This window comes from Vombatus ursinus, unplaced genomic scaffold, assembly GCF_900497805.2.
Source record: "Vombatus ursinus unplaced genomic scaffold, bare-nosed wombat genome assembly UNPS02009062.1, whole genome shotgun sequence".
NCBI classification, from domain to species: Eukaryota; Metazoa; Chordata; class Mammalia; order Diprotodontia; family Vombatidae; genus Vombatus; species Vombatus ursinus.
In genome coordinates this window covers 12,084,199-12,098,006 of record NW_020948840.1, presented here as the reverse complement: position 1 = coordinate 12,098,006, position 13,808 = coordinate 12,084,199, and the positions used below count along the sequence as shown (strand labels likewise).

General features: G+C 36.4%; 1 protein-coding gene across 2 annotated transcripts in view; it reads left to right on the top strand.

The window, feature by feature from the left end:
• The window catches only part of LTBP1 (latent transforming growth factor beta binding protein 1), a 485,724-nt gene that overhangs the window by 285,191 nt on the left and 186,725 nt on the right, over positions 1-13,808 (top strand). For both annotated transcript variants that reach the window (XM_027850411.1, XM_027850410.1), the window contains exon 9: positions 9,027-9,098. In XM_027850411.1, coding sequence (XP_027706212.1) covers positions 9,027-9,098 — 72 coding nt within the window. The remainder of the gene's footprint in view (positions 1-9,026; positions 9,099-13,808) is intronic.

Genomic DNA, 13,808 nt, shown 5'->3' with positions numbered 1-13,808 from the left:
AGTCAGGAAGATCTCAGTTCAAATATAGCTTCATGGACTTACTAGCTTTGTGACCTTGGGCAAGTCACTTTGCCTCTTCATGCTTTAATTTCCTTATCAGTAAAATGGGAATAATAGCACCTCCTAGGATTGTTGTGAGAATAAAATTGAGATATTTGTAAAGCCTTTACAAACCTAAATTACTATATAAATGTGAGTTGCTATTGTTATTGTAATGATTATTGTATATTTATGTTAAGAAATGACCCCTGTGCCCTTCAAGGCCTTGTTTGACAGTGTAGTCTATACTGTGGTTTTTACATCAAGTAGGTAAGTAGTTAATAGTCCCTATTGTCACTTGCTAAACCACTATGCCAAACAAACCAAAGAAGGGCCCACGTTTAAAAATTTTCTTTTTTCTTACTTTTTGAGAGGTTCATAGAAAATTCCTCATTTCATGTGTCACCTTCTTCTTTTTTCTCCTTCCTTTTTGCTCAAGCACTTCCTTTGGTTCCCTAAATCTTCTTTTCCCTTGCTGTACACATTTTATTGTTATATTTTATTATATTTATTGTAATTTATTAATTATATTTAATAATATATTATACATTATATATTTTTCCTGCTTCTTCCCCTCCCTACCCTAGAGAAGGCTACAATTATATATATGTGTGTGTGTGTGTGTGTGTGTGTGTGTGTATGTACACACATACACATATGTAGAACCATACTATGTATACTTCTATTTATCAGTTCTTTCTCTGGAGGTGGATAGCATCTTCCTTTGTATGTTCTTTGTAGTTGGTTTGAGTATTTATGATACTAAAGATTTAATTAGTCATTCAAAGTTCTCCTTAGGACAATATTTCTGTTACTATGTACAACATTCTCTTGGTACTGCTCATTTTGCTTTTCGTTATATCATGCAAATCTTTCTATGTTTTTCCAAAGTCAACCAGCTTATCATTTCTTCTAGCACAGAAGCACTCCATCACAATCATATACCACAGCTTGTATAGCCATTCCCCAGTTGAAGGGCCTCTATCATTTTAGCCAATCTGATAGGTCTAAGATGGTATTTCAAAGTTGTTTTAGTTTGCATTTTTCTAATCAAAAAGTATTTAGAACATTTCTTCATGATCATATAGTCCTATGACTATATGTATTTTTGAGTCTTCAAAAACTGTTCATATCCTTTGACCATTTATCAGTTGGGGAATGACTTGTATTTTTATAAATTTGACAAAGTTCTCTATATGTTTGAGAAGTGAGACCTTTATCTGAGAGATTGTCTATAAATTTTTCCCCCAATTTTCTGCTTTCTTTATAATCTTGGCTACATTGATTCTATTTGTATAAAACCTTTTTAATTTAATATAATTGAAACTATCCATTTTACACTTCACAATGCTATCTCTTGTTTATTCATAAATTATTCTCCTATCTATAAGTCTGATAGATTATATGTTCCATGTTCTAATTTTCTTGGGATATCTCCCTTTGTATCTAGGTCATGTATCCATTTTGACCTTGTCTTGGTAAATGGTTTAAGATAATGGTCTATACCCAATTTCTGACAGACTGCTTTCCAGCTTTCCCAGCAGTTTTTCTTTTTAAACCAAATAATGAATTCTTATCTCCAAAACTTAAATCTTTACATTGTCAAACACAAAAATCATTTACTACTGTGTATTGTATGTCACTTTGTTCCAATGATCTACCTTTCTATTTTTTAGCCAGTACCAAATAATTTTGATAATTACTGCCTTATAATATAATTTAAGATCTGGTACTGCTAAACTTCCTTCCTTTTATATATATATATTTTTTTTTCCATTGGTTTCTTTGAAATTCTTTACCTTTTGTCTTCCAAATGAATTTTGTTATTACTTTTCCAACTTAGTAAAATAATTTGTTGGTAATTTAATTGGGATGGCATTGAATTAATAAATAAGGTAAAAATGGTCATTTTTATTAGACTGGCTTTGCCAATCCATGAACAATGAATATTTCTCTCGTTATTTAAATCTGATTTTATCTGTATAAAGAATGTTTTATAATTATGTTCATGTAGTTTCTGGGTATGTTTTGGCAGGTATACTCCCGGGTATTTTATACTGTCTACAGTTATTTTAAATGGCATACTATCTCATCTTACAGGCTTTTATTGGTGATATATAAAAATGCTGATGATTTATGTAGGTTAATTTTATAATCCTACTACTTTGCTAAAATTATTAATTATTTCAACTAACTTTTTAGTTGAATCTTCAGAATTTTCCAAATATATCATCATATTGTCTGCAAAAAGAAATAGTTTTTTTAATCTCATTTCCCATTCTGGTTCCTTCAATTTCTTTTTCTTATTGCTATTACTAGCATTTCTAAAACAATGTTGAATAATTTTGGTGACATATAGTGTAGTTTCCCTGTTTATCTCTTTTAATTAAATATATTTTAGCTCTAACTTTATCTGAGATTATGATTGCTACCTTTGCTTTTTTATATCAGACAAAGCAAAAAAAAATCTACTGCAGCTCTTATTTTAACTCTGTATGTATCTCATTTTAATTGTGTTTCTTATAAACAACATATTGTCAGATTCTGATTTTGAATTTGTTTCCATTTTGTGGGTGAGTTCATACCATTCACATTCGATATTAAACTTATTAGTTTTGAATTTCCCTCCATCTTACGTTTCCTCACTATTTATCCTTCTCTTCCTATTTACCCTACCCTTCCTCATGCATCTAATTTACTTCTTTTTTGTTCAGGATTATACTCAACTTTTCTAGCTAAGTTATTTTTGATCACAACCTCAGCTCTTTTGCTCTTTGAAATATAATGTTCTAAGACATATGGTCTTTTAATGTAGATGCTTTTTAAGGTAGGCCTTGTGTGATCTTGATTGCAGCTCCGCAGTATTTAAATTGTTTTTCTTCTGTTGCTTGTAATATTTTCTTCTTAACCTGGGAGCTTTGAAACTTGGCTATGATACTCCTGTAAGTTTTCCTCCTGGGATCTCTTTCAGGTGATGATCAGTGGATTTTTTTTTTCTATTTCTACTTTCCTCTTTTGTTCTAGAACTTCAGGGCAATTTTCCTTAATAATTTCTTTTAATATTGTATCAAGATTCCTTTCTTGATTGTAACCTTCAAGTAGTCTAACAATTTTTATATTGTCTCTCCTTGATCAGTTCTCCAGATCATTTGTTTTTCTAATGAGATGTTTCACATGCTCTTCTTTGTTTTCCTTCTTTTGATTTTAATTTATTATTTCTTGGTGTCTCAATAACATCATTACCTTTCCCTTGTCCAATTCTAATTTTCAAGGAGTTATTTTCTTCCTTAAGTTTTTAAATCTTTTTTTTCCAGTTAGTTGAGTTTCTTTTCATAATTTTCTTGATTTTCTTGGATTGCTCTTGTTTTTCCCTAATTTTTCCTTGATCTCTCTTATTTGATTTTTGCAGGTCTTTTAAATTCTTCCAAGAACTTGTTTTGGGCTTGTGACCATTTGATGTTTCTCTTTGAAGTAGGAGTTGCTTTTTTAACTTCACTATCTTCCTCTGATCTTCTCTATCTCCTTAATAGCTGTCTATGGTCAGATTCTTTCTCCTTTGCTTACTCATTTTTTTTATTTTTTAAAATTTTTGCAGCTTATTATCATAATCAGGTTCTAGTCCCAAAGTATGGGGAATGTTGCCCCAGGCCTCAGGTCTGTCTAACTATTATTTTCTGAACTCTTTTTCTGAACTATTTTCTGAACTATTTTCTGAACAGCAGGGCACCTACTCTGCTGTCTTCCCGAATCACTTCCTAAATCTTGCAAGAAAGTGTTTTACATTGCAGATGAAAAGGCATCGCATAGTTTCCTTTTTTTCCCTGAACTACTTAAATCCTTTTAACTCAGCATTTCAGTAAGGTATGATCCTTCACAATGTCTCAGGTTTTCTACTTAAACAGTAACTGTGGCTCTTGTTTCTGTGCTCTATTTGCATATGTACATTTTATATGTCAGTGTGTCTCAGGAGATGAAAGCTAATCATATTCTTTTGCATGGATGAAGGAGACAGGATCCTTTTTTTTTTGTTTGTTTTTTTTAAGATCAGGTGTATTTAACTTCTTTGTGTGTCATGGACCCTATTGCATTCTGGTGAAACCTATAGACTGCTTCCCAGAATAGTTTTTCTAAGTACATAAAATTAAATACATAGAATTACACAGGAAAATGGTTATATTGAAAAACAGTTATAAGAAATATTTAAAATAAGTTCATGGTCTTCAGGCTAAGAACTCCTATTAATGACTTTCATTCTGACCTGAGCATGTGCTTTTAGAGTATCTCCCCAGCCCTCTTCTTCTTAATTCTCTTCTTTCCCTCTTCTCTTTTCCTTTTTTTTTTGTCCTTTTTCAAATCTGACAGTGCAGAGGTGTGAGGGAGGTGATTTTTGAGAGAGAACCTTTCCAGCTCCATTCCTGCTTCACTCCCTTCAGGTTCTAACCCTTTGATATTCATGTCTGGAATATGTGGTTGCACAGCAGGTTACAGCTGAGTAATCTCAGAGATCATATCATTTAGTCCAGCTCCCTTTTTTGTAGATGGAGAAGGTTTGACTTGGAGAGGTAAATGACTTGCCTAGTTTATTCAGATAGTTAGCTGTAGTTCTCTGCTTTATTGCTGGATCACTGAACCTTTCCACCTGTTGTAGCCAAAATTTTCCACATAGTTTCCTTCATTAGAAGGCGAGTTCCTTCAGAGCCAGGACTGCTCTCCTTTGCTTTTTGTATTCTCAGAGCCTAGAACAGTGCTTCACACATAGTAAGCACTTAATGCTTCATTCTTTCAGTGCTGAGATTAGTACCCTTATCTCTTAACTCCTAATCACGTGTTGTTTTCATCCAATCCTGATGCATAATGACTCATTGGTACTAATAGAGCTGTTTCATATAGCTTTGTTAATATCTCTGTGTTATGATCTTTATGTTGGAAGAAACTGGTTTTTTTCTAGCTTAGGGGAGAAGGTTCAGAGGTGGACTGGGCAGCTGCTTTCAAGTATCTCAGGGAGAAGATGGATTAGCCCGGGCTTGTTTGGTTCCAGAAGACATAAACAAGGGTGATGGATGGAAGTTTCCAAAGAGGCAAATTTTAGCTTGATGTCAGGAAAAAACCAAAACAAAACACTTGTTTAAAATTGGAGTCAGAAAGGACTGCCTTGGGAGGAAATGGGTTGCCTCTAGCTGGAAACTTTTCAAAGGAAGGTTCGATGACCATTCCTCAAGGGTGCTATAGAGGGGATTCCTTTTCAGGTATGGTTTGCTGTAGATGGCTGCCCAGGTCCCTTCCAGCTCTGAGATTATACTGTCCTTTTTTACTAAATGAATTCAAATGTTGGTTCATTTCACATAAAAAAAAATAAATCCAATTGACCTATCCTGAGAACTGACAGTGTGGATTAGGAATGCAGTGACCTTATTAACAACTTGACATTTACTGTACTTGGTGTATTTTGGGTGATTCATTCCCAAGAAACACATTCAGGGTCACATTCTTCTTATGTCATTTTGAAAACTTTCCTGGGTTGGTATTACTCTCTAAATCATATGCATTTTGAAAGACAGCAGACTTACTTTGGCTTAATCCTCCATGGTTCAGTGCTTCGTGATTTTCTCATGAGGCAGCGTGGTTAGAGAAAAGAGTCTTGGCCAAGAGTCAAGAGACTACAGTTCTGGGCCCAGTTCATGCACTCATTGTTTAACTCTGGACGAGTCACTTCTCTCTGGGACTCATTTTCCTCATCTGTAAAATTAGGAGGTTGGACTGGATGACCTCTTTTAAACTATCAACTGTTTGAGTTTGTTTAGTTAGCTCTTGAAAATTGTTTGGGTACATTGAGAAGAACCATGCTACTGATACACATTTTTTTTTTCTTTTGAGAAAATTTAACTTGGTTTTAACTCTTTAAAATATTTGAAAAGTTCTGAATGAGGGCCTTAGCCACTTTGCTAGGTAGAAAACTAAGAAATCATGGAAGATACATTGGGGGTGGGGAAATCTGCAGAGTATACAAGTATGACAAAAGTCCACTTTTTGCCTGGACTATTGAGAATTTCTAAAGCCCTAACCAACTCAGGATCAATTATTCAAGCATTTGTTAGTTTGTAGTGCATGTAGGACACAGCACAGAGTCAAATATGAAAAATAGCACCTGCTCTCAAGGAACTTACATTCTAATGATAGTCAGAACTGACTGCTGGTGCTGGTGATTCTTCATTTCCCACCAATGTCCATTTTTGTTTCCTCTTCCCTTAGTTTCATCTGCCATCTTGCTCTTCTAGAAGATGATGGGGGAAAGGGGGAAGAAGAACATTAAGAGAAAGAAAAGTTGTTCAGTTGTTTTTCAGTCATGACCAACTCTTTGTGACCCCATTTGGGGCTTTCTTGGCAGAGATACTGGAGTGGTTTGCCATTTCCTTCTCCAGCTTATTTTACAAATGAGGAAACTGAGGCAAACAAGGTTGAGTGATTTGTCCAGGGTCTCATAGCTAGCAAGTATCTGAGGTCAGAGTCACTGTGCCACCTAGCTGCCCCTAAAAAGAAAGTTTCCATGGGATAGTCACTCCTACCCCTACTGATAACAAGTAGTTTATATATGCTCTGTGAGTGAATAGAATAAAATCTCTTCCTCTTCTCTTCCAGAATCACCCTTCCCCCAATCCTACCAGGCTCTACTGATCTTCAAGACATTGTTTCCTTAGATGGCAGGGCCTTTTTCATTTTCATTTTTTATATCTCTGACACATGGCAGAGTGTCCAGCACATAGTAAGCGCTTAATATGTGCCTATTGCATTGCTTCTCTTTTAATTTAGCCTATATTCTATCATTTTTCCAGTTCATTATGGAAAAGAAAAAAATACTCATTTACTCCCCTTATTGAGTGGAATAGGTGTATAGTGGAACAAGAGAATGCTGGCTCTGGAGTCAGAGACCATGGGTTCAAAACTTGGCTCTGCCACTTTTTGACTGTGGGAAACTAGGCAACTTGCTTCACCTCCCTGGGTCTCGATTTTCTCAGCTTTAAAATGTTAAGGAATGTTAAGGGGTCCTCTGAACTTGTCTTTTTGAGTAACCATATTTTCTAGAAACACTGGATCCAGAGTATGCAGGAGGCCCTGAATGTGTCAAGCACAACCCCTCCCCCCCCATAATTAACTGTTTGTATCCCAAACTAGAATCCCTGTGTGTCCTTGGGAGTCAGGACAGGCACCAGTCAGTCTGTACTAGGCTGGGAAACTGCTTGTGCATCTGGGACCCTTATAAATAAGCAGACCATCCTATCTTCATAGCCTAGCAGTTCCCAAGGGAAAAGATGGCTTTTGCCATCACATTGGTCCTCCCTTCAGTAGGGGTTTTGTCCTTATCCCACCTTTTACTGAACCTTTCCCCCTCCCATGCTATGCCCTTTAGGTGGAGATTTTTGGTACGTCTTCCTCTCTTTTTCCTACTGTTATAAATATTCCAACTTCTGTATGGATTGTGAATGCTTTGGGTTCCCCATTCATGTTAACTTCTCTTGTAATAAACCTAGTGTTCACATAAGTTTCGTATACTCAAGAGTTCTTGTAATGGATGATCTCTCAGGTTCTTTCCAGCTTGAGTCTGGTGATGCTATGAGAGTCCAGGCATACCTCACTTTGTGAAATTAGAATTTGATTAACTAATGGTACTGGAATGGGATGTTCTGGATAAATTATTTTTTTATGTTAACTGTGACTTTTTTTGCTCATTTCTTCTATCATAGTTTTCCATATTTTATCACTTTTCTTTTTTTTTTTAAACTACTGCCCTGCTGTCTTTCCTCCCTCTAGATACTGCTCTTTTTCCCTCTTTTAATCTTTCCCACTCTTCTACAATGCCTTTTGGGATTAACTTTTAGTCCTGTCTTTGTGAATGTCCTGATCCGTGAGCCTACCAACTGAAGTAACCATTTTAACTGTATAGGTTCCTCCCAGTTTCTTTCTCTGACTTCCATGTTTGAATACATATTCTGTTTACTGGAGGATTCTGTTTCTCAGTAGCTGGATGACAGAGATCTCCTAGTGTATGAAAATACAGATTTTAAAATGCAAATAAGTTTGGGGTGGGAGAGGAATTACTTGATTAGCAGAAAATTTTTTTCCTTGAGAAAAAAAATTAATCATAGCATATTAATTAATGATAGCATGAAAATAAAATCAAATCCCTCAAACTTCTTAGGAGTATGTCTCTCGTGCAATGTGAAAAATACATATAGTCACACACAAAAAAGGAAGGTCAAAGACATGTTTGTGCAGGCATTTAAGTATAATCTCCCAAACTTTGAAAGCAGTCAAACTTGAATTATTATAATAGATATCCTTGGAAAATAATTTTTTTTGCCCTTGTACCAAGGGCTTTTTTTGGTCTGAATCAGAGATTTCATTGGTTTAGGGAGTTCTGGGGGTGGGACTACCCCACCCCCTAGCTGAGAAACAGCTGCTTTGCTTGTGAGCTTCTGGAGTTTCCTGGGTCACTGAAAGCTCTTTGCCTGGGGCACCCGGCCAGCACGTGATACTCAGTCCTCAGACCAGATCCCTTTAATAACTGCACTGGCTGCTGAGCCACTGCTTTCTGTCCAGTACGGCTTCCCTTTAATACTCTGACTAGGTAGGCTTTTAAATACCTCCTATTCTTAAATGTTACCTTCTGGGATGGACTTTTTGATAGGAGCCAGCAGCGCGGAGGGGGAAGCAGGGGGTTTTGGGATCTGGTCTGGGCGCTGGCCCAGCTCCACGAGGACAAGACCCACGGTTTAATTTCCTTGTAAATAAAAGGGGGATGATATCTATATATTTACTTGGTAGAGGGTTGCAATGAGGATCAAATAAAGTAAAGTATGCAAAACATTTTATAAACTTTAAAGTGCTATATAAATATGTTTTTATTAATAAAATAAATGAAATGCCAACTAAATTTTTAAAAAAATATTACAAAGTACTAACAAATATTCATTGATTTTCCCCCGTTTTAGCTTACCACGGATATAGCCAAATGATGGAATGTCCTCAAGGTTACAAGAGACTTAATGCCACTTTTTGCCAAGGTAAAATTTGATGTTAATAAGGATCTTGTGAATTGAAAAGTAATTGGTTCGTTGTGCCATATTAGAACCCAGAAGTCTTAGGAAGCATCTATCCCACCATCAATGACAGTGCATTTGAACTTATTTCACTTCCTTTTCTTCCTTTCTTTCTCCTCCCTCCCTTTCTTTCTCTCTTCCCTTCTCCTCTTTCCCCAAACCCTCCCTTCCTCCTTTCATCTTTCCCCTTCTTCACCTACTCACTCCTCCCACTCCTCTTTACCTCCTTCCTCTTCCTTTCCCCATTTCCCTCTCCCATTCCTCTTTTCCTCTCCCCTTATCCTTATCCCCTTCCTTAACTTTCCCCTCTTTCTTCTTTCCCCTCCCTTCTTGTCACCTTTTCTCTCCTTCCCCTTCTCGACTGATCCCCCCTCCTCCCCTTGTTTCTTCCCCATCTTCCCTTCTTTTTTTTCTCTTTCCTTACCTTCTCTCCCTCTATCCTCTCCCCTTTGATTCCCCCTTTTTTCCTTCCCCTTTCTCTCTCTCCTTCTCTGCCTCTTCTCTCTTCTTTTCCTAATCCTAACCCTACATTATTTTCCCCTTTTTTCTAACCCTAACCCTAAATTCACCACACCCTAACCCTAAACTCTAATCTTAACCATAAATTCCTCTTTCTCCCCTTTCCTCCTCTTCCTCTCCTCCTTTCATCTCCCTCTCCTTTCCCTCTTCTCCTCTCCTCTCCCCCCTCCCTTTCCCTTTTTCTCCTCTCCTTCCTCCTTCCCCCATCCCTCCCTTTCCTTTCCTATTCCCTCCTACCTTTCCCCTTCCTAACCCTTTATCCTTTCCTCCTTCCTTCTCTCTCCTCCCCTTCCATCCTTTTCCCCTTCCTTCTCCCTTTTCTTTCCTTCTCTTTACTTTTTCTTTTCTTTTTGCCAATACCATTTGACTAGGAAACCATGAAAGTCTGTGACAAGTACCAGAATTATCTATATTGCTCTCTGTACTAAATAGCATTGTTTCCTTATTCTGTTTTCCGGGTATAAAACCAGGAGAGATGTGGTCAAATCACAGAGCACAATAAAACCACTGCCCATGCATACATGACCCTGATGAAGTCACTTAAACCTCTCTGGACCTCATTTTCCTCCCCTGAATAATGAAATGGATAGACCTGAAGATCTCTATGGATCCTTCTAACTTCACATCTATGTTTCTGGATTTATCACCTTTTCTTAGAGATTAGCCAATGTAAGACAGTCTCTGAAACAAAAGAACATAGAAAATGACCAAAAGATACTAGAAATCACTTTAGCTGCCAAACTTTTGCTCTTTTTGCCAGGTAGAAAGGAAATGACTGATAAAGGCTGCACTAATTTAGTCTACAAGTTCACTTATTAGAAAAATGATTAGAGAATATGGGAACTAGAAACAGTATTGCCTCATCAAACAATGTAAAGCAGTGGAGGGGAAAGTGAACCTGTAAAAAACTTGATGTGACACCCAGTTAAGCCTAATCATCCTTAGAACATATGTACATGAAACTGGAAGGTGGGAAACAAATAGTTTTCCATTTGGCTGTTAAGCCTAGCCAGGACCTAGGTCTTTTGACTCAAGTCCAAAGATCTTGCTATACCACAACACAGTATGCCTAGACAGTGGTTCTAGTGTGCTCTGTGATTTGACCATATATCTACAGGTGAAATGGCAAATGGATTTGCTAACATTTTTAAAGAAAGTATCAGAAGGAAAGAGACAGGGTTTTTCTTTTCCTTTTTTAAAAATTTATTCATTTTGAATTTTAACACAAAAAGATAAAAAAAGAATATTTTCATGTACACAGCACAACATAAAAAGGATTCAATATAAAATTATGAATTTCCATTTCATACTACACATTATTTTCAAAGCTATCCTGCTTTTCTGTGCTTCCTTGGAAGTTTTCTTTTGTTTTCTGCTGTGCACTTTTTAATATTTTTTCTCCCTCCCTCCCCACTCCACCCTACAGAAGGCTACTGTTAGGCACAACAGTGTAAATATATGGAAAAATCATACTACACATACTTCTCTTTATCAGTTCTTTCTCTGGATGTAGATAGCAACTTCCTTCATAGGTCCTTTGTAGTTGATTTGAGTATTTAAATACTCAAAATGACTTTATTGTTCAAAGTTGTTCTTAGGACAATATTGCTGTTATTGTGTACAATATCTTCTTGGTTCTGCCCATTTCACTTTTCATTATTTCAGGTTAGTCTTTACGTATTTTTCTAAAATCAACCAGCTCACCATTTCTTATAGTACAGTAGTATTCCATCACAATCATATACTACACCTTGTTTAGCCATTCCCTAATTGACAGGCATCCCCTCAATTCCCAGTTCTTTGCTACCACAAAGAGAGCTGCTATAAATACTTTAGAAAAGATAAGTTCTTTTCCTTTTTCCCTAACCCCATTAGGAAACAGACATAATAGTGGTATTTCTGGGTCCAAGGACATACACAGTTTTTTAACTCTTTGGACATAATTCCCCATTGCTCCCCAAAATGATTGGATTAGTTCACAGTTCCACCAACAGTGAATTAGCATTCCAATTTTTCACATCCCCTCCAAAATTTGTCATGTTCCCTTATTTTAACCATTCTGATTGATGTAAGATGTTATCTCAAAGTTCTTTTAATTTGTGTTTAAGGTACAAGATTATATTCAGATGAGGCAGATAGGTGATATGGTGGATAGAGTGCCAGGCCTGGAGTAAGAAAACTTCACCATCTTCCTGAGTTCAAATCTGGCCTTAGACACTTACTAGCTATGTGACTCTGGACAAGTGATTTAACACTGTTTGCCTCTGTTTCCTCATTTGTAAAATAAGCTGGAGGAGGAAATGGCAAACCATTCAAGTATCTCTGGCAAATGGGGTCGCAAAGAGTCAGTACCTGTAGAGGAGCTAAATGAGATCAAAGAGCTATTTAGAAAAACATGGCTGTGAATACCTTTGTCAAAGTTACTCTGAATATAATCTTATACATTAAAACTAGAAGGGACTTAAAAGGTCTTCTTGTCCTTCCCTCCCATTCTCATTTTGTAAATAAAGAAACTAAGGCTCAAAAAAGTTAATGACTTACCTTTCTAACTGCTATCATAGAAACTGTTAACCGTGCTAAAGACCCATGTAAATGTCAGCAGTCATCATTATGATTTTTGTTATTACCTCTGGATCAGGGGACAATGTAGATTTGCCATGACTTTTTCTTGTGGTTGTAATGCTAATAGCAGCATCACGTGGAAAAATCACATTACTTAAAACTTGGTTTTAGGGTTTAGGTAGTTCTTGCCTGTCAGAATACATAGCTGTGCAAAAGCTAAGTAGACATATGTTTGTATAACTGGAAAACAGGGTCATGGAAGGTTCAGGGTGACCACCTCATGATAGGAATAACCAGCTGCCACAAATACGGCCTCAGGCATCCTAAATATAGACTCATGATAATTTGGTGGTTGGCTAGTGCATACATGTTCAGCTAATATTATTTTGCAGAACAGATGACTTCACAGTTCTCTATTCTTATGATGAACTCTAGGTTGCCTAAGTTAGTTTGGAGTAGTTACTGAGGGCAGAAAACAAGCCTTCTGATCCTGAAGAGGGATGGCTACCTCTCTCTTTACAATTTACTAAAGCCCAGGGATAATCAATAATATAGTGTAATGAAGCCATTAAAAGCCACAGAGGTTCTATAGTAGTTTATCTTGTGACTTTAGCTTTTATTGATTTCTCATAATTGCAAGTGATATTGAGGCTTTGCATATACAATTTGATGTGCATTAGGTATAGGAGGAAAGGGCTGATCTTATTCTGTTCTTACTTTGAATGACATATATGAAAGTATACCTTATCAAGTATCAGATCTTTCTTATCTGCACTAACAGAAGTGACCAATAGTAGAGAAAAGCTGAAATAATAGATAATCTAAAGATGATTTGTTTTGCTCTTAAAGCCCTGTATAACTAACCTGACCTGCCCTCCAGTCAGAAGGGAAGGGCACCTGAGGAGGTGTTGAGTATCAAAGTTGATAAGGAGATTTCTGCTGATGAGCTTATCCTAGGGGAAGCTGATGTTTTGCAGAGTTGAAACCAAGCAGAGAAACTGAATGGAAATGAAAAGTTCCCTTTATACTCCTTCCATATTTTAGCATATTGAGTTCCCTTCTCTTTCCTGTAAAATTAGTAGTCCAGATAATTAAAAAATTGAAAAATAATTGAGAATAAAAAATTGGTTTTGTTGGCATGTTCTTGCCACCAGTAGATTGGAAATTTGGTGATCAAAAACTTGAAAATTTTCCTTTAATGTCTTTTATCTTTGATTTCCTGTATTTCTATCTACTGGTGAAACTTAAAGAGGGCTCTATTGGTTTGTGTCAGTTAGAGTAGGAGTTCTTTACTTTTTTGTGTCATGGATCCCTTTGCAGTCTGATGAGACCTGTGGACTTTTCTCAGAAAAAAATATTTTTTAAATGTTCTAAATAAAATACATAGGATTACAAAGGAAGCCAAGTATATTAAATAAAATTATCAAAAAAATAAAAAAAATGTTTTTAGATCCTAGGTTAAGAACCCTTGATTTAGGAGGTCAAGCACCAAAGACATTCATCTAAAACCCAAATACGAGTAGTAATTCATCTCAGCCCTTGGCGTCACACACACACACACACACACACACACACACACACACACACACACAC